At 39.7% G+C, this 22,043-nt stretch overlaps 2 protein-coding genes across 2 annotated transcripts in view; both read right to left on the bottom strand.

Annotated features, from left to right (window-relative positions):
* LOC311044622 (E3 ubiquitin-protein ligase TRIM35-like) overlaps positions 1–22,043 on the bottom strand; it is a gene marked incomplete at both ends in the record, with an annotated part of 153,288 nt that overhangs the window by 277 nt on the left and 130,968 nt on the right. Inside the window, one exon of the mRNA XM_084056333.1 lies at positions 1,511–2,647. Coding sequence (XP_083912459.1) covers positions 1,511–2,647 — 1,137 coding nt within the window. The remainder of the gene's footprint in view (positions 1–1,510; positions 2,648–22,043) is intronic.
* LOC311044779 (E3 ubiquitin-protein ligase TRIM35-like) lies at positions 7,090–18,008 on the bottom strand (the record flags this gene model as incomplete). Its single annotated transcript, XM_084056567.1, has 4 exons — positions 7,090–7,156; positions 9,916–10,049; positions 11,285–11,935; positions 16,614–18,008. The coding sequence occupies 4 exons, from the start codon at positions 18,006–18,008 to the stop codon at positions 7,090–7,092; spliced, it is 2,247 nt and encodes a 748-aa protein (XP_083912693.1).

The raw sequence follows: 22,043 nt of genomic DNA, 5'->3' as shown, positions 1-22,043 counted from the left end.
CAATACATTTTAACGATGATTCGATACGTATCACGATACTTGGTTGTCGATACGATACATGAACGATACAGGTTAATTTCGAACGATACGATTCGATTCAGTGATTTAGTCGATACGATACATGAACGATACAGGACAGGTTAATTTAGAACGATACGATTCGATTCAATGATTTAAAACCGATATAGTAACTACTGTATTTATTTACCCAAAAATTCTGTGTGAAAAATAAATACCTGGATACTGGATATAAACCCCTCTTTATCTTTTTTCTTCTTAAAAGTACTTTATTGATAACATTGATTATTTGCATTGCGAAACGATTGGATACGATTATTTGCATTGCAAAACGATTAGTTACAATACAAAGTCAAACGATACGATATTTTGCTGTTTGCATATCGATATAGTAGATCGTTGAAAATTCTAAACGATTTTATTAATGAGAAACAATAACAAACATTTGAATCACATTAGAAAATGTCACAGATGCAAATAAACATAGTGTTACATGAAACAGGTGCAGTCACTATGTAGTGTGTCCTCAAGAAGCACCCTGAATGTCTCTATTGAGACCAATCGCACCAGTTTCAGAGAGTCCTGAAGTTTGTGCATGTGTGTGGAGCATAATAAATGAAAGCAGTCTTTCCTTGTTCACTGCTCTTACGTGGACTGGTATATCTAATGTGTGTTTGTGAACGTGTTGAATGTTCAGTAACCTTTGGCTCCTGGATCAAACTTGATAAAACTAGATGTTGATCATACTTAATATTTAATCATCATCATATTTAATAGAGATTGTGTATTTACTGTGTAGCTCACAACTTATGGTTTTATTATTTTAAACATTGTCCTCTGCTATCATCAAAAAAAACGTCATACTGTATGACGTCATAAAAAAGAACTGAACTCAAACCAAACAAGAGATGTGTGCTAGAGACCTTTATTTGAATTAAACAGCTTCATCACATACAGTTTTCTTTACAGGTTTATATTCAGACCTAAATAAATCAATCAATCACATGTTAAATTATGTTGTAGCTTGATAGGATATGTCAACAGTTGTTCAGTTGTAATGCACTATTCAGTAAAACCTTCTGAACTTCATGCAAAATGGTGATTATGAGGTAGCTGTTTAGAAATAGAAGTAGAAGATGACCACTTTGACTCTACTACGCCTTGAGACCATAAAATACAAGCAACAACTTCATTCATACGTTTATCATTGTAACACAAAAAAACACCAAGTGATTATAATTGACAATGTATGAAATAATTTCTTTATAATAAAAAAAAAACAATAATAATAACTACACACCAGTTGTAGTACTAGTAAAGTAAAGTAACTAGTAAAGCTTATTGCATTTCAAGCAAAAAGACGAGACTGTAATCATAATGTTGTGATACATGATAATCCACCACCTCGCTATAAAACAACAACAAGGCTTCTTCATATCATTGTTCTATAGTTTGCTTCAGTTCATCATCATTGTTCCAGAGTTACACTGACCTTCTCTGGTAATATCTTAGCATTATTTTTAGTCTGAATGTAGGGAAACAGTGTGTCAGTGAATGTGTGTGTGACGGTGTCTAGGTGTGTGTTAGTATCAGGATCAGAGAATGACAGCTTTCCTCTGTTCCAGTCTAGCTGGACTCTGATCCTCTGAGGCATTGGCATCTGCTTCCCTAGATCACTCTCGAATAACTCTGTGTGTGGTGTAATTAAACAACCTTCAAATAAACCTACACTCCAGTGTTGACCCCCCATACGCCCCTTCCTCTGAAAAGACAACACACCCACGTCCCACTCTGCACAGTCTCCAACCTCAACAACCCAGCTGTGAATCCCTGAATTAAAACCCTCAGAACCCAGGACACTCTCATTGAGACAAAACCTTTCTGGGTTGTTAGGAATCCGAATCCGGTCACGGATGTGTCGGCCACATCTCACACTGGTCAGATCATCAGACAGGACACACGTTTGAAAGGCAGTGTTGGGGTCCAGAATGACAGGAGTGTAGGAGACGTTGTCTTTCATCTTGTCCCAGACTCTGAAGGCCAGGTTGCCCAGGTGTTTGGCCACGTCTATCAGTGCTCCTAAGACCAGCTGTGGGTCCTGCAGTGTGAGCTGGACTCTTTCCACGGTGGTCTTGTAGTTCTGCAGGAATGAGATGGGTTCTGCTTTCAGGTCCTCCTCTATGGCTCCGATTATGTTTGAAAGGGTTGATATGTCTCTGTTCAAACTTTCAATCTTCTCCTTCATCATCTGACTCTTCTGCTGTTCTTCCTCTCTCAGTGCAGTGATCCTGGCCTCCTCTTCCTCTTGTAGAAACCGATGGAACTTCTTAAACTGTTCCTTAATCTGCGTCTCTGTGTTCTGGGTCTGGACCTTAATGTGTTCTGCTGCTTTGTCACATGTAGTTTTAACACTTTTAAATACCATCAGTTTCTCCAGTAAATTCGTCAATGATTTCTGGACTTCCTCTTTGTGGTCCAGTGCAGCTTCATCAATGGGTCTGAAACGGTGGCTGCTGTGTTTTTTAGAATCTCGACACACAACACACGCTGGCTGTTGACATTCCAGACAGAAGAGCTTGTGTTTCTCAGCGTGCAGACTGCAGACATCCTCAGATCCTGATGAAGTTCTCTGACGCTTTGCAGGTCTCTGCTGTATGAAGGCCTCACACAAGTTTTTCAGAACCAGGTTACATGGTGGAGATTTTCTTTTATTTATTTTCTTACAAACTGGACATTCCTTTGTTCCCTTGTGTGTCCACCATTCCTGCAGACAGTCTTTGCAAAAGCTGTGGCTACACGCCAGGACAACAGGATCTTTAAAGATGTCACGACACACAGAGCAGGAAAAATCCTCTTCTGAAAAAGACAAATTGGAAGCCATTTAGTCTCTTGAGTATTTTCACTGTGAATCCTGGTTGTTGTTAAAGTCCATTCAGCAGCAGATTCAAGTCGTCTGGGTCAGTATTCCCTCCTGTAGATGTGGAAAAACAGTGTGTCCTCCCTCACTGCAAGTTCAGTTAGTGCTCAGTGTTTGGTCTGAGGCTTTTATATTCATGAGTCTGGCAGGGCGGGGCTTGACAGACCACAGACCTATTGTTCACACACACACACACACACACACACACACACACACACACACACACACACACACACACACACACACACACACACACACACACACACACACACACACACACACACACACAATTTATATTTTTATCTTAACAAAACCTACAGGGAATTTGTTTTATAAAGGTTCTCAAGTGTTTGTCACAGCTTCTACAGTAAATATGTATTTCAATGTTCTCCAGAGAGGATCAGGTCTGGACAAAGGTCAACGGCACAATAGACCCTTACAAAATGTTTAACTTTACTGCCAGTAATGGTGTTTAGGTACATTTTTCCGACAATAATATTGCTGGATCATAAAATCTGAACGTGACCGGGAAAATAATCAACTCTCCACTTTGAAAATAACTGTACAGTATAAAGACTTTCAGCCACACAATTTGACTCTTTGTCATAAATGGATAAATTAATACTGAGGAGTTTACGGTTTGGTCACTGTAGTGCACTTGTGGGTTGTTAGACTAGATACTTTCAGTGAATTGAATTAATCAAATGACTTAATTCAATTATAAATCATTTGATTAAAGTAGTAGTTCCCTCTATCAATTACACCCCATGAAGCATTGAATTCATGGAGATTTCTTTGTTTTGTCGCATTCCTAAGCCAATAATTTGATGACCGGCGGAGTGACTCAATGGAGACTCAAAGAGTGTAATTGATAGAACATAAGTATGTTTTTGGGTGAACCACTACTTTTACATTCTGGACGTTACCCCCGCAAATGTTGGAGACCCCCAACCCCCACCTCCACATTGAGAACACATGATAGACATGTTGATGCTAAAACACTGTGATAAGATCCTTGTGATAATAGGCCTCTAATGGACCTCTCTGTAGGTCACTAATCATTGTAAGAAATGCAAAAAAAAAAAGAAAAGGTCCCATGGTTTGGGAAACATAGCTCTAGGACAGTGGTTCCCACACTTTTTAGCTGAAGACCTTTTACTCCACTACAATAATTTGAAAACTTTATTTACTAGTTACTAGAAAACATACAGTAACCTCTTCAGCCCTATATACATTTCGGCCATTTGAAAATAGCAGATCTACAAGTTGACAATTTGTTGCGATGTGGCACATTGTGAGCTTGTATATCTGCTATTTTGAAAACTTGTGAAACAGGAAATTCTGCATAATACTTCCTACTTTTGGTACTGTAAGTACATTTTCATACCAATACTTGTACTTTTACTCAAGCACATTTTTTATTCCAGACTTTTACTTGTAACAGAGTATTTCTAGTATTTCTTCATTGCAGTATGGATACTACTTAAGTAAAAACACTGGCTGCTTTGTTTTGGGCTACCTGTAACCTGTTCAAATTACTTCCTGTTGTACTGGACCAAATCACCGAACAATAAACTAAATGTGATAACACTTATGTTTAATTGTTTGGTGACGTATTTAGGCATGTATTTCCTACAGTGTTTTATAGGCTACCTCTGCCCATTTTTATCACCAGTTGATCAATTTGATTATTCTAATAGGCCTTACATTCTACTATCGATAATAATCCCTAATAACTTTACTTCGGTTACTTGCTCAATAACTGTGCACCCCATAGTTAATTGTAACATTGGTACAGATTTTAATGAATTGTTTGAACCAAATTCAATTCACCTGAAGGTTTTCCTTCACTCGTACATGATAACAATGTAGTGCCTCAGCAATCTAGGATCATAGATAAACCAAGAACCTAGCATCAGTCTTCTACACAATATAATACTTGTTTTTTATCGTAACATTGAAACTATACCATCTCTTGCTTGGTTTGGTTCAGTTGTGTCAATTAACAATTATCTGTTCCATATTGTATGACATCATATTATGACATTTTATATGATGTTAGCAGAGGTCAATGTTTAAACTATAACAAACTCTTTATTAAACGAGAAGGTATGAGCTAAACTGCACTGTAAAACACATGCATGGTAGGATCTCTATACATTAAGTAAGTTTTGTGTCTTTAATCAGCTGGACCGAGGTGAACAAACAGACTCAAATGACGTAGGAGCGACAGGGAGAAGTTAGATTTCCCTCGGTTGCAATGTAACAGCTCTGTGTACACGTCATTTCTATTCCCTTTTAATTGTAGGCCTACATACATTATATTGTTTTGATTGTATTGTTCAACCTTTGCTTTGGCAATGTAAACGTAGGTTTTCTCATGCCAATAAAGCCCTTCGAATTGAATGGAGAGGGTCGTGAGAGAGTCATTAGCACAAAGGCCCTTAATATACATATTAAGGGCCTCACATATGATAATGAAATTATCATTCAGTATGCTAAACATGTTCACACCTGAAACACTTTGTGATGTTTCTGAATGGCTCAGGTCAGGTATAGTGTTACGAGACCCAAGTTGTTTCCTTTTTGTGTTTGTACAGACTGGGACAGGGTGACTGTACCCAGTTTTACATCTTTGATTACACACCTATCCACAAATGTCTGCAACTGCTTTTAGAACGTGTGTTTCAGATAGGGGGAAGTCTCTGGTTTGTTTAATCATTGATGTGAATATTGATGTGAATATGAAATTGTACTGTGGTGTATCTCAACAACACTGCAAATGAGGGCAACCTCAATGTCTTTCGAGAATAAATAAAGGTTGCTGCTGTCATATTGTCACTCCTAGGTAAAAACACATGTTTGAAATAGACACCAGTGCTTTAGGGTATGATTGAGAACCCCTGATATAAGTACATGCCCATATTCACTTATTATTCTTATTAGGACCAAAATCAATCAATCAATCACATGTTAAAATATGTTGAGCTTGATAGGATATATGTCAACAGTTAATGCATTAAATTGTTCAGTAAAACTTCTGAACTTCATGCAAAATGGTGATTATGAGGTAGCTGTTTAGAAATAGAAGTAGAAGATGACCACTTTGACTCTTTATGTCTTGAGACCATAAAATACAAGCAACAACTTCATTAATACTTACATCATTGTAACACAAAACTCTAAGTGATTGTAATTCACAATGTATTCACAATGCAAGACATTATTTCTTGATTAAAAAAATAAATACTAGTAATAACTACACACAAGTGTTAGTAAACTAGTAAAGCTTATTGCATTTCAAGCAAAAAAGACGAGGCTATAATCAAGATCTTGTGAATCATGATAATCCACCACCTCGCTATAAAAAACAGCCATGGCTTCTTGATGCAGTAATGGTCTTTTTCTTTTCTTCTTTTCAGAGGTATTAAAAATCCTTAAATTGTCACTTCACTGTCATCTGCAGTGGTATTTGAAGCAACTGTTTGAAGCAACTGAACTCAAACCAAACAAGAGATGTGTGCTAGAGACATTTATTTGAATTAAACAGCATTACATCACATCGTTTTATTTACAGGTTTAGGACCAAAATCAAAATAAAATTATTTTTTAGCTTGATAGGATATGTCAACAGTTATTGCATTCAATTGTTCAGTAAAACCTTCTGAACTTCATGCAAAATGGTGATTATGAGGTAGCTGTTTAGAAATATTAGTAGAAGATGACCACATTGACTCTTTACGCCTTGACACCATAAAATACAAGCAACAACTTAAGTAATACTTTCATCATTGTAACACAAAAAAACAGTGTGATTGTAATTCATGAAATTATTTCTTGATTAAAAAATAAATACTAATAATAACTACACACCAGTTTTGGTAAACTAGTAAAGCTTATTGCATTTCAAGCAAAAAAGACGAGACTATAATGAAGATGTTTTGAATCACGATAATCCACCACCTCGCTATAAAAAACAACCATGGCTTCTTCACATCATTGTTCTATAGTTTTCTACAGTTCATCATCATTGTTCCAGAGTAGCACTGACCTTCCCTGGTAATATCTTAGCATTAGTTGTTGTCTGAATGAATGGAAGCAGTGCGTCAGTGAAAGTGTGTGTGATGGTGTTTAGGTATGTGTTAGTATCAGGATCAGAGAATGACAGCTTTGCCCTGTTCCAGTCCAGCTGGATTCTGATCCTCTGAGGCATCTGCTTCCCTGAGAAAACAATCCCTTCAAATTGTGGTGTATATAAACAACCTTCAACTAAACGTATGCCCCAGAGTTGAAGTCCCTTCCTCTGAGAAGACTCTGATAACACTCCCACTTCCCAGTCTGTACAGTCTCCAACCTCAACAACCCAGCTGTGAGTCCTTGAATTAAAACCCTCAGAACCCAGGACACTACGTCCATGGTGGTTCCTTTCTGGGTTGTTAGGAATCCGCATCCAGTCACGGACGAGTCGTTCACATCTCACACTGGTCAGATCATCAGACAGGACACGTGTGTGATAGGCAGTGTTGGGGTCTAGAATGACAGGAGTGTAGGAGACAATGGCTGCGTTTACATGGACAGGTTTATTCCACTTCAATTCGGAATGAATGCTCATTCAGAATAGAAATGCTCATGTAAACGCATCGGTATGGCCATACCGGTCTGATCCGAATGAAATTTCATTCGGGTTTGAAGGGCTGGTATATACCGATAGAATCGGGCTACATTGCCCATGTAAACGCACTGGTATCAGACTGGTATACATTTGTTCTTTTGCGCATGTGTCATTGGCTAGCGCGGTGCTTCTGGGTGGGGGGGGAGAGGCGCAAGCCATGTGGAGTCTGGCGCTCCAAGCCCAAGTCGCAGACGCGCGTAGTTCTCCGCCGACCGGCTCCTCCTCCGGGTCAGCAGCAAATATAACAGGAGCTGATTTTGCTGCATTAAACTCATCAATAGCAGACCAATGGCCGTAGGCAGGATGCGGTGTGCTTCCATTATCAAACCTTCTCTCTACCTTCTCTCTCTTAACTTGTTTTATTGTCTCTCTTCTCTTCTTCCTCATTTACCTATATAGCTGGCAGCTTTGATTGATTGTGAGCTGTGGCTTGTTATTATTTCTCTCTGGCAGCCGTGACTTAGGCCTTGGCTACACGTACTGTACATGGATCTTTTACTAAACGGATATTTTAGTCCTCCGTTTTTAAAAAGAATCCCTGGCCACATGACAAAGATAAACAACAATCCCTGTCCACACGTAGACGCAGAAACGCATCGATCAGCTGCATGTTTCAATTTTATATCAGATTTTATATTTAGGAAAAGGATAATTCCTTTTAACAGGTCGTTCATGAAAGTCCTTGCGGTCTTGTTTCCAATGAGAACCTGTGAGCAATTAGGGGTTAAGAGTCTTGCTCAGGGACAAATTTCATTTCATCGACACATATGCTGACCTGGTCTGGAATCGAACCTGGGGCAACCAGGGCCTCTGGCTCCCTAGGCGGGTTCACTAACCATTCAGCTATGGCCGCCCCCACATTTATTTTATAATTATATATATGAGGGGCCAAATACAAATACATTTGTAATCACATGTTAAGGCCCAATACTGCAATAGCTGCATTATTTTAATAGCATATGTGAACAGCATACGTGAACATAAACGAAAACAACATTATTAGGGCTCAGCTGCAGCGCAAACAGTAGCCATGGTTCACATGACGCTGTCGAGTCTCTGGTTTATAGTGGTGTTCGTTTTTTTTTTTACATTGCCAACTCTCACATGTACATAAACGTTCAGATTTCAAATATAAAGTGCTTACCCCTGAGCCATGGATGTTACAAGGCAATCCGGACCGTGATAAGTACCCGTATCTCCCGTATTGTTCAATAAAAAGCATTTTAATCCCATCGCCGGCCATTTTCTTTTTCTGTTCTTTTATTTTGGTAATGTATCAGAGTGCAATACACCTTCCAACCATTGGTGTCGCATGGTTGAAAGCATCGGAGAAAATTTGGAGAAAATGGCCGACGATCGGATTAAAATGCTTTTTATTGAACAATACGGGAGATACGGGTACTTATCGCGGTCCGGATCGCCTTGTAACGTCCGTGGCTCAGGGGTAAGCACTTTATATTTGAAATCTGAACGTTTATGTACATGTGAGAGTTGGCAATGTAAAAACATCGAACACCACTATAAAGCAGGGACTCTCGGCACCGGGGCGATTGTGTTTTAAGACGACAGACCCCACATTCAATCTGTGTGCGCGCCGTGTGTTCTACTTGGCGCAGAGAAAGAGGGTTTTCGTCACACAGTGAATGAGCTACTTTTCCCACCACTGTCTTATTATTAAGTATATGACATTATTTAGCCATAAATGAGCGTGCCTTGTTTCATAGACTGTAAGTGTTGCTCTCTCTCTCTCTTCATTTATTATTATAATGACCATGAGCGGTCCGGTGTTTATGTATTATTGTATTATTTATTATTATAATGACCATGTGCGAATGCGCGATGACGTCATCGTTTCTCAAAATCTCCGGATTACATGTCCACACAGATCCACTGAAACGCATGTTTTGGAAAACCTTCACTTATTTATCCGTTTACAAAAATATCCGTTTTAGCGGCCAAAAACACCGTTTGCGTGTGGCTGAAAGGCCCAAACGCACACACAAATGTGCGTTTAGAAAAAGATCCATTTACGTGTAGCCAAAATTGTTATTATTCATTACCAAGGCTGCCAGAGGTAAATAATACATATGTTTACCTGTCAAACACCCCCGCCCCCTCCCCCCGTCCCCAACCTGGCCCGAAGCACTCTGCGCATGACCAGAGTTATATTCCGAATGAATGCTTTGCTCATGTAAACGATTGAGGAACAGGAATACTTTTATTCAGGTGCCATGTAAACAGTTGGGTATACATTTCTATTCGGAATGAGTTCATTCTGAATGAATAAATATTGTGCATGTAAACGCACCCAGTGTCTTTCATCTTGTCCCAGGCTCTGAAGGCCAGGTTGCCCAGGTGTTTGGCCACGTCTATCAGTGCTCCTGAGACCAGCTGTGGGTCCTGCAGTGTGAGCTGGACTCTTTCCACGATGGTCTTGTACTTCTGCAGGAATGAGACGTGTTCTGCTTTTAGATCCTCCTCTATGGCTCCGATTGTGTGTGAAAGGGTTGAAATCTCTCTGTTCAGACGAATACCAGACCTTTCACCCGGCCGGACGTTCGCCCAAAAAGTCGGAGATTTCATCCCGCAAAAAACTGACGCACTGCTTCCTTTTCATTCTCTGCGTCCATTTTGCAGAGATTTCGCCCGCTACAGTTAATAATAGATAGTGAAGCTAGCTGGCCGTTTGTGTGAGATAATGAGAGAGGGTTAGGGTTAGATAAAAGCTCTCTCTGTGTGTGTGTGTGTGTGTGTGTGTCAGAGCCGTCTGGGAGAAATGCGGGGCCCGGTGCGAAGTCGCACCCGTTTTTTTTGCGGTTTTGGGCGGATATTTCCGAGTTTTTGGTGGTTATTTGCGGTTATTTCTTTTAATAATTCTTAATAAACGTGATTCTGTTCACTTAAGAAAAAAAAACATATATATATATATATATATATATATTTTGTTTTTTTGCGCCCCCCCCCAGCGCGGGGCCCGGTGCGGCCGCACCGCTCACACCGCCTTTCCTGCGGCCCTGGTGTGTGTGTGTCTTCCTTTTAAGGACCCCAATTGAAACAAGCCTAGAAGCTTTCTTGTGGTGTTTATCCTTTTAGTTGACCTTGTACCAGTGAATTGTACTGTCATGAAATTGTACCTTTTCCTATGCAAACTGATAATAAAAACCTCAATCAATCAATCAAACTGACTCACATAACAAGAGATCCATATGAAAGCAACACAACAAAAGAGGTCAAATGTAGGAATATATCAGTTTATTGACAAAATAAAAGAGAACAGGTCAACACAGTTATTATGACATAACTGCATAATAGTGCCAAATGTATCTGAACTGTAATAATAATAGTAGAAGAAAAAGTTAGTTTCAAAAAAGTAAAGATGTAAAAAGTACAGATGTAAAAAGTACAGATGTAAAAAAAAGTTACAAATGTAAAAAAATATATATATATTTTCAAAGATAATTTCTAAAAATACGAAAAAAAGTTCTGTTCTGTGCTACTGTCCCACAGGTGTCACTGGGTTGCTCTGGGAGGGAGAAAGGGTGGGACACTCTGGCGAGATGCCTTCTTCAGTAGCTGCATGATGCAGGCCTGTGTTTCTGGCGGTGTCTATTCGCAGCTCTGGTCATATTGCTTTGATTGACACTACACATCGCATCTTCGTGCAAGTCCTGCCTCACCACACTCTCCACGATGACTTCAGCTGATCTGTAGACATTCGCCAGAGAGAGTTCCTTGACCTTTTTGAAGATGTTGATCTTAGTTTCAATGCCAGGGGTTCCCTCATGGTTGTGGTCATGTGGTCCTGGTGTGTAAACGTTTCCAACTTGCTTAACTGTAGCAGGGCATTTCTTCGTCTTTCCTCGTAAATGGCAGCGCCACGATGTTCTCCCGCTTCCTGTGCCCCTACAGACGTATCGGAAACCATCGCTGTCAACCAGCAGCATGCCACCACGCGTTGTACCGCCCTCTATGACGGTATACTGAAGTTCATCCGCTTGTGCTCCTGCAGGCTCTGGTACAATGGCTGGTTCAGCTTCAGCTTCAGTTACTTCAGCTTCCTCTGGTTCAGCTACTGCGGCAGGCACAGCTTCGGGTTCCAGTACTGTGGCCAGCACAGCTTCGGGTTCTGGTACTGTGGCTTCATCAATGGGTCTGAACCGGTGGCTGCTGTGTTTTTTAGAATCTCGACACACAACACACACTGGATGTTGACATTCCAGACAGAAGAGCTTGTGTTTCTCAGCGTGCAGACGGCAGACATCCTCAGATCCTGATGAAGTTATCTGACGCTTTGCAGGTCTCTGCTGTATGAAGGCCTCACACAAGTTCTTCAGAACCAGATTACAGGTTGGAGATTTTCTTTTATTTATTTTCTTACAAACTGGACATTCCTTTGTTCCCTTGTGTGTCCACCATTCCTGCAGACAGTCTTTGCAGAAGCTGTGGCTACATGCCAGGACAACAGGATCTTTAAAGATGTCACGACACACAGAGCAGGAAAAATCCTCTTCTGAAAAAGACAAATTGGAAGCCATTTAGTCTCTTGAGTATTTTCACTGTGAATCCTGGTTGTTGTTAAAGTCCATTCAGCAGCAGATTCAAGTGGTCTGGGTCAGTATTCCCTCCTGTAGATGTGGAAAAACAGTGTGTCCTCCCTCACTGCAAGTTCAGTTTAGTGCTGTGTGCTCAGTGTTTGGTCTGAGGCTTTTATATTCATGGATCTGGCAGGGCGGGGCTTGATAGACCACATACCTATTGTTCACACACACACACACACACACACACACACACACACACACACACACGCACACACACACACACACACACACACACACACACACACACACACACTTTATCTTTTTTTATCTTAACAAAAACCTACAGGGGGAATTCGATTTATTAAGGTTCTGAAGTATTTGTTACAGCTTCTACAGTAAATATGTATTTCAATGTTCTCCAGCGAGGATCAGGTCTGGACAAAGGTCAACGGCACAATAGACCCTTACAAAATGTTTAATTTTACTGCCAGTAATGGTGTTTAGGTACATTTGTCCGACAATAATATTGCTGGATACATTCACTTGTATGAGTGAGAAATGACCAACTCAAATTAATCATAAAATCTGAACGTGACCAGGAAAATAATCATCTTTGAAAATAACTGTACAGTATAAAGACTTTCAGCCACACAATTTGACTCTTTGTCATAAATGGATAAATTAACACTGAGGAGTTTACTGTTTGGTCACTGTAGTGCACTTGTGGGTTGTTAGACTAGATACTGTCAGTGAATTGAATTAATCAAATGTCTTAATTCAATTATAATTCATTTGATTAAAGTAGTAGTTCCCCCAAAAAATACTTATTTTCTGTCAATTACACCCCATGAAGCATTGAATTCATGGAGATTTCTTTGTTTTTGTCGCATTCCTAAGCCAATAATTTGATGACCGGCGGAGTGACTTAATGGAGACTCAAAGAGTGTAATTGATAGAACATAAGTATGTTTTTGGGTGAACCACTACTTTTACATTCTGGACGTTACCCCTGTTGGAGACCCCCAACCCCCACCTCCACATTGAGAACATACTGATAGACATGTTGATGCTAAAACACTGTGAATACTAGGATCCTTGTGCTAATAGGCCTCTAATGGACCTCTCTGTAGGTCACTAATCATTGTAAGAAATGCAAAAAAAAATGTTTGGGAAACATAGCTCTAGGACAGTCAGGTTCCCACACTTTTTAGCTGAAGACCTTTTATTCCACTACAATACTTTGAAAACTTTATTTACTAATTACTTTGCAGATTATTATCAGAATTCATACAGTAACCTCTTCAGCCCTATATACATTTCGGCCATTTGAAAATAGCAGATCTACAAGCTGACAATTTGTTGCGATGTGGCACATTGTGAGCTTGTATATCTGCTATTTTGAAAACTTGTGAAACGGGACATTCTGCATAATACTTCCTACTTTTGGTACTTTAAGCACATTTTCATACCAATACTTGTACTTTTACTCAAGTAAATTTTTAATTCCAGACTTTTACTTATAACAGAGTATTTCTTCATTGCAGTATTGATACTTTTACGTAAGTAAAAAACACTTGCTGCTTTGTTTTGGGCTACCTGTAACTTGTTCAAATTACTTCCTGTTGTACTGGACCAAATCACTGAACAATAAACTAAATGTGATAACACGTTAATTGTTTGGTGAAGTATTTAGGCATGTATTTCCTACTGTGTTTTATAGGCTACCTCTGCCCATTTTTATCACCAGTTGATCAATTTGACTATTCTAATAGGCCTTACATTCTACTATCGATCATAATCCCTAATAACTTGACTTCTGTTACTTGCTCAATAACTGTATACCCCATAGTTAATTGTAACATTGGTACAGATTTTAATGAATGGTTTGAACTAAATTCGATTGACCTGAAGGTTTTCCTTTGTGAGTCGTACATAATAACAATAGTGCCTCAGTAATCTAGGATCATAGATAAACCAAGAACCTAGCATCAGTCTTCTACACAATATAATACTTTTTTTTATCATAACATTGAAACTATACCATCTCTTGCTTGGTTTGAGTTCAGTTGCGTCAAGTAACACATATATGTTCCATATTATGACATTTTATATGATGTTAGCAGAGGTCAATGTTTAAACTATAACAAACTCTCTATTAATCAAGAAGGTATGAGCTAAACTGCACAGTAAAACACATGCGTGGTAGGATCTCTATACATTAAGTTAGTTTTGTGTCTTTAATCAGCTGGACCGAGGTGAACAAACAGACTCAAAATGATGTACTGTAGGAGCGACAGGGAGAAGTTAGATTTCCCTCGGTTGCAATGTAACAGCTCTGTGTACACGTAATTTCTATTCCCTTTTAATTGTAGGCCTACATACATTCTTTTGTTTTGATTGTATTGTTCCACTTTTGCTTTGGCAATGTAAACGTTTGTTTTCTCATGCCAATGAAGCCCTTCGAATTGAATGGAGAGGGCCATGAGAGAGCCAATAGCACAAGGACCCTTAATATACATATTAGGGGTCTCACATATGATAATGAAATTATCATTCAGTATGCTAAACATGTTCACACCTGAAACACTTTGTGATGTTTCTGAATGGCTCAGGTCAGGTATACAACTGTTAGAGTCCCAAATTGTTTCCCTTTTGTGTTTGTACAGACTGGGACAGGCTGACATACCCAGTTTTAAATCTTTGATTACACACCTATCCACAATGTCTGCAACCTGCTTTTAAAGCTTGTGTTGAAGATAGGGGAAATGTCATTTAAGATGCTATAAAGTACAGCTACATTTAAGATGCTATAAAGTACCAATGTAATTCAGGGGTGCCGTGAATGATCAAGTTCCATAAAAAAAGACGTAACCGAGTCTCATAGAAGAATCGGAGAAAAAAGCCGCGATAACCCATTCCATAGTTGTGGGCAGTTGAATGTGGCTTGTTTTCGCCAAAAAGCAACAGAAAATCCTTTAAAGGACAACTTTGTTTTTTTACAACCAAGGCTTATATTTTAGCTTGTAATAAAAGTAAATAAAATATTTTCATTTACTGCTTTCTATAGTTTTGGCAATTTTCGTGATATTTTTTACAGTGGGCGGGGGCATTCTGTCCGGTGGCTAAATATGCCTTTTTTACACAATAAAAAAGGTCCTGTGGTCTTTGATGGCCAGATGTGAGTTATTGGGGGCTAGAAGAGCTACTGTAAATAATAATAAAGAAAACACCGGGTTATTGTGTAAAAAAAAATACATATTTAGCCACCGGACAGAATGCCCCCGCCCACTGTAAAAAAGATCGCGAAAATTGCTAAAACTATAGAAAGCAGTATATTAAAAAAAATGTACACTTATATTTTATTTACTTTAATTACAATCTAAAACATAAACCTTGGTCGTAAAAAACTAAAGTTGTCCTTTAACATTAGATGGGACTGAGTTGAGTTTGTTGTGATCACATTATTTCCGGGTCTACTGTTCTCCATAAGGTTTGTGAACAGCGCCCTCTAGCGTAAACCATTGCAAACACAGCACTCTTTTCCAAAGCAGTGTGAGCCTCGGGCCAATTGATGAATGCACTTGTCAATAGCAGTCAATGAGTATATTAAGGGTCCTCGTGCTAATTTGTGTCTGTGGGTCACTCCTCATTTTGGGTCTGTTCACCTCAGTGCAGCTGAGTAAAGACAAATGTATTTATGAAGGATTCGATCAATCTTGTTGAATTTGATAGAATATTTATATCATCGCATTAAATATAGATTGTGTATTTACTGTGTAGCTCACACCATATGGCTTCATAAAACGTCTGCAATGTTTTAAACACTGACCCCTGCTAACAAAATGTCATACTGTATAATGAAATAAAATGTGGAACAGATATTTGTTATTTGAAGCAACTGAACTCAAACCAAACAAGAGATGTGTGCTAGAGACATTTATTTGAATTAAACAGCACATAGTTTTATTTACAGATTTAGAACCAAAACCAATCAATCACATGTTACATTATTTTGAGCTTGATAGGAAATGTCAACAGTTAATGCATTAAATTGTTCAGTAAAACCTTCTGAACTTCATGCAAAATGGTGATTATGAGGTAGCGCGTAGCGGTTTAGAAATATTAGTAGAAGATGACCACTTTGACTCTATACGCCTTGAGACCATAAAATACAAGCAACAAATCAATACTTTCACCAACACAAAAAAAACACTCTAAGTGATTGTAATTCACAATGTATGAAATCATTTCTTGATTAAAAAATAAATACTAATAATAATAACTACACACCAGTTTTAGTAAACTAGTAAAGCTTATTGCATTTCAAGCAAAAAAGACACGGCTATAATCAAGATGTTGTGAATCATGATAATCCACCACCTCGCTATAAAAAACAACCATGGCTTCTTCACATCATTGTTCTATGGTTTTCTACAGTTCATCGTCATTGTTCCAGAGTTACACTGACCCTCTCTTGTAATACCCTAGCGTTATTTGTAGTCCAAATGAATGGAAACATTGTGTCAGTGAAAGTGTGTATGATGGTGTATAGGTGTGCGTTAGTATCAGGATCAGAGAATGACAGCTCTCCTCCGTTCCAGTCCAGCTGGACTCTGATCCTCTGGATCTGCTTCCCTGAGAGATCACTCTCTAAATACTCTGTGTGTGCCGGTGTAAATAAACATCCTTTATATAAACCTAGGCTCCAGCGTTGACCCCCCCCGCGCTTCCTCTGGAAAGACTCTGATAACACTCCCACTTCCCAGTGGGCACTTTCTCCAACAACCTCAACAACCCAGCTGTGAGTCCCTGAATTAAAACCCTCAGAACCCAGGACAAAGTCAGGGAGTAAAAACCTTTCTGGGTTGTTAGGAATCCGCATCCAGTCACAGATGTTGTGTTGGACACGTCTCACACTGGTCAGATCATCAGACAGGTGAGACATTTCATAAGCAGTGTTGGGGTCCAAAATGACAGGAGTGTAGGAGACAATGTCTTTCATCTTGTCCCAGACTCTGAAGGTCAGGTTGCCCAGGTGTTTGGCCACGTCTATCAGTGCTCCTGAGACCAGCTGTGGGTCCTGCAGTGTGAACTGGACTCTCTCCACGGTGGTCTTGTAGTTCTGCAGGAATGAGATGTGTTCTGCTTTCAGGTCCTCCTCTATGGCTCCGATTGTGTGTGAAAGGGTTAATATCTCTCTGTTCAAACTTTCAATCTTCTCCTTCATCATCTGACTCTTCTGCTGCTCTTCCTCTCTCAGTGCAGTGATCCTGGCCTCCTCTTCCTCTTGTAGAAACTGATGGAACTTCTTAAACTGTTCCTTAATCTGCTTCTCTGTGTTCTGGGTCTGGACCTTAATGTGTTTTGCTCCTTTGTCACATGTAAGTTTAACTCTTTTAAATAACCTCAGTTTCTCCAGTAAATTCTTTAATGATTTCTGGACTTCCTCTTTGTGGTCCAGTGCAGCTTCATCGATGGGTCTGAACCGGTGGCTGCTGTGTTTTTTAGAATCTCGACACACAACACACACTGGCTGTTGACATTCCAGACAGAAGAGCTTGTGTTTCTCAGCGTGCAGACGGCAGACATCCTCAGATCCTGACGAAGTTCTCTGACGCTTTGAAGGTCTCTGCTGTATGAAGGCCTCACACAAGTTCTTCAGAACCAGGTTACAGGGTGGAGATTTTCTTTTATTTATTTTCTTACAAACTGGACATTCCTTTGTTCCCTTGTGTGTCCACCAGTCCTGCAGACAGTCTTTGCAGAAGCTGTGGCTACATGCCAGGACAACAGGATCTTTAAAGATGTCACGACACACAGAGCAGCAAAAATCCTCTTCTGAAAAAGACAAATTGGAAGCCATTTAGTCTCTGAGTAACGCTACAAACACGGTGGTGGCAACACTCCCTCCTGTAGAATGTTCCCTGGAGTTTATTTTCACTGTGAATGCTGGTTGTTGTTAAAGTCCATTCAGCAGCAGATTCAAGTGGTCTGGGTCAGTATTCCCTGTAGATGTGGAAAAACAGTGTGTCCTCCCTCACTGCAAGTTCAGTTTAGTGCTCAGTGTTTGGTCTGAGGCTTTTATATCCATGAGCCTGGCTGGGGGCGGGGCTTGACAGACCACAGACCTATTGTTCACACACACACACACACACACACACACACACACACACACACACACACACACACACACACACACACACACACACACACACACACACACACACACACACACACACACACACACACAGAGTCCAAACTGAGTATCTTATCAAAACCTACAGGGAAGACATGTTTATAAAGGTTCTCAGTGTTTGTCACAGCTTCTACAGTAAATAGTATTTCAATGTTCTCCAGAGAGGACCAGTGACAAAATTCACACAACAAAACAGACACATATAGGTCTGGACAAAGGTCAATGGCACAACAGACCCTTAAAAACATTGTATTTTTCTGCCAGTAATGGTGTTTAGGTACATTTGTCCGACAATAATATTGCTGGATACATTCACTTGTATGAGTGAGAAATGACCAACTCAAATTAATCATAAAATCTGAACGTGACCGGGCAAGTAATTAACTCTCCACTTTGAAAATAACTGTATAAAGACTATTAATGCCAGCCAGGCAGCCACACAATTTGACCAGCGTCATAAATGGATAGATTAACACTGAGGAGTTTACTGTGTAGTCACTGTAGTGGTTGTTAGACTAGATACTTTCAGTGAATGTAATTAATCAAATTACTTAATTTAATTAAGTCGTTTGATTAAAGAAGTAGTTCACCCAAAAAAATACTTCTATCTTTCTTCTACTTTTCTATCAATTACACCCCATGAAGCATTGAATTCATGGAGATTTCTTAGTTTTTGTCGCATTCCTAAGGCAATAATTTGATGACCGGCGTAGTGACTCAATGGAGACTCAAAGAGTGTAATTGATAGATCATAAGTATTTTTTGGGGTGAACTACTCCTTTTGCATAATTGAAATACATTCTGGATGTTACCCTCGCAAATGTTGGAGACCCCAAACCCCTACCTCCACATTGAGAACACACTGATAGACATGTTGATGCTAAAACATTGAATACTAGGATCCTTGTGCTAATAGGCCTATAATGGACCTCCCTGTAGGTCACTAATCATTGTAAGAAATGCAAAAAACACACACACAATTGAGTCCAAACTGAGAATTTTAACAGAACCTACAGGGAATACATTTCATAAGGGGTTCTCAAGTGTTTGTCACAGCTTCTACAGTAAATATGTATTCAATGTTCTCCAGAGAGGATCAGTGACAAAATCCACACAACAAAACAGACACATATGAACTCAATCACTATGCAACAAAAGGCCAACGGCACAACAGACCCTTAAGAAGCATTTTATTTGACTCCCAGTTTAGATAGAATAGTCCCCACTCCTTGTGGTGTTTTTTTGGTCACTGTATATTTGCACGTATACGTGAAAATGTGTCTGCATTTACCCATACTATAACTATTAGGAGCAGTGAGTTCCAAGCCCATTCTACAGTGCTCGGGAGCAATTAGGGGTTAAGAGTCTTGCTTAGGGACACACATGGACACATTTCTGGCCTGTTGCTGGCTTTCCAGGCGGGCTCACTAACAACTCAGCTATGGCCGCCCGTTAGTTAAAAAATAAATATTCTCAACAATTTTAATTTCAAAGACCCCCAGTTTGACATGCATTAGACTACGGACCCCATGTAACGGCATCTCTATCTCTGGGACCCCAATTCATATTGTAAAATCAATGTTAATTTAACTATGAGAGTGTACAAATGGAACCAAATGGAACCAAATGGAACCAAATGGAACCAAATGGAACCAAATGGACCCGTTAGGGTCCATTTGGTTCCATTTGTACACTCTCAGAGTTACAGACCCATAAGGGTCCATTTGGTTCCTGTCCATCATTTAGCTGGGGACCCCCTGGAACCCCCTCAAATACCCCTGGGGGTCCCCGGACCCCACTTTGAGAACCAACGCTCTAGGAGGCCATCAACCAGTAGCTCTGACTGGGTCACACATCGACACAACACCACAATAAGAAAACAGTTTGGGACTCTAACAGTCATATATGACCTGAGCCATTCAAAAACATCACAAAGTGTTTCAAGGTGTGACCATGCATGTTTAGCATACTGTAACTGCAATTATCATATGTATATGTGGGGCCTTTAATATGTATATTTCAGGCCCTTGTGCTAATGGCTCTCTCATGGCCCTCCATTCAATTCAAAGGGCTTTATTGGCATGGGAAAACATACGTTTACATTGCCAAAGCAAAAGTGAAACAATACAATCAAAACAAAATAATGTATGTACAATTAAAATGGAATAGAAATGACGTGTACACAGAGCTGTTACATTGCAACCGAGGGAAATCTCTCTGTGGCTCACTAGTCATTTTGGGTCTGTTTGATCAACTGTTCAATACTTTCCAATAATGACATGGGAGAAGAATTATGGCAGTTGCTGCCTAATGTTTAAACCAGTGATTCTCAAACATTTTCACGTCAAGGACCCCCAACTTAATGTGCATTTGTCCACGGACGAATACATATTCATTTGGGACAAACAAACAAAATATTCAAAATATTTCTATTTCATGTGGCTATTGTAAACAGCCAATCTACAAGCTCATAACGTGTCACAACGTGATGCGTTGTGAGCTTGTAGAGCAGCTATTTAAACAAAAAATCCAATTCATACAGGTGTAATGTGGCCTTGTCGCTTCTTTTGGGCTTGTTTTCATAGACCTGGTTCCTTATTTCTCTTGCAAAATCTGGCCACTCTCCTGGTTACCACTGGTGCGAGGGAAAACAAGAGTGAAGCCTAAAGGCGTCTTCAACTCACCAGTTGTGTCCCATATGACAGTTCCTTTAGCTAGGTTACTGTATGTCATCTGCCAGGCAGCTCCACACACACAATAGTGCTGTTTTTTAATTAATCCAGGCCTTAGAGGCCATATAATAGCCTTCAGGTTGAAACAGTATACACTAACACCAGTTAAATATCACATGGGCCAATGCCTTGCTAAATCTGCTCTTCTGATTAAATTGTTGTTTTTTTTACGAGATTGTCAAAGTGTACGTTTACAGATGCCCCTTTTCCCTATAATGATGTGTCATCATGCAGAGTCCAATAATGTAACTTTATATGAAAACGTGCCAAAATCATTTGTTGATTCATAGTAAATATCTGTTAAACACACAAATCCACATGTGTGTGTTTTCACATACACGATAATTACTTAGTCATTTAATAATAATGTAAATAGTCTCAGTAATATAGACTTACAGGTATTTAACCACTTGAACCCTAGCCCTAGAATGTCTGTGATCTTACATACATTTCAAGTATTCCAAATACACAGTCATAGATTCCCCTCGTAGGCGCGCTGTGTAGTGACGATCTGCGCGGCCGTAAAAGTGCTCTAAACTCCGTCTGTACTCACCCAATAATTAATTCCTAAGACTTGGAGTCATTTTTTGTCCTCTAGTGTCATATCCATTTGAAAGTTCTGGCAGAAAACGTGTGTTTAGTCAAATATCTCCACTTTTCCACGAGCTTCACACGGACGACTGTCTGGATGCGCTAGGGGGGCCGACTTGAGTGACGGACCGATTTACTTGTGTGGGTCCGTCACTCAAGTCGCGCCCCCCTAGCGCATCCAGACAGTCGTCCGTGTGAAGCTCGTGGAAAAGTGGAGATATTTGACTAAACACACGTTTTCTGCCAGAACTTTCAAATGGATATGACACTAGAGGACAAAAAATGACTCCAAGTCTTAGGAATTAATTATTGGGTGAGTACAGACGGAGTTTAGAGCACTTTTACGGCCGCGCAGATCGTCACTACACAGCGCGCCTAC

This window comes from Gymnoscopelus microlampas (assembly GCF_963454915.1).
Source record: "Gymnoscopelus microlampas genome assembly, chromosome: 1".
Classification (NCBI taxonomy): Eukaryota; Metazoa; Chordata; class Actinopteri; order Myctophiformes; family Myctophidae; genus Gymnoscopelus; species Gymnoscopelus microlampas.
This window is presented reverse-complemented; position numbering and strand designations above follow the sequence as displayed.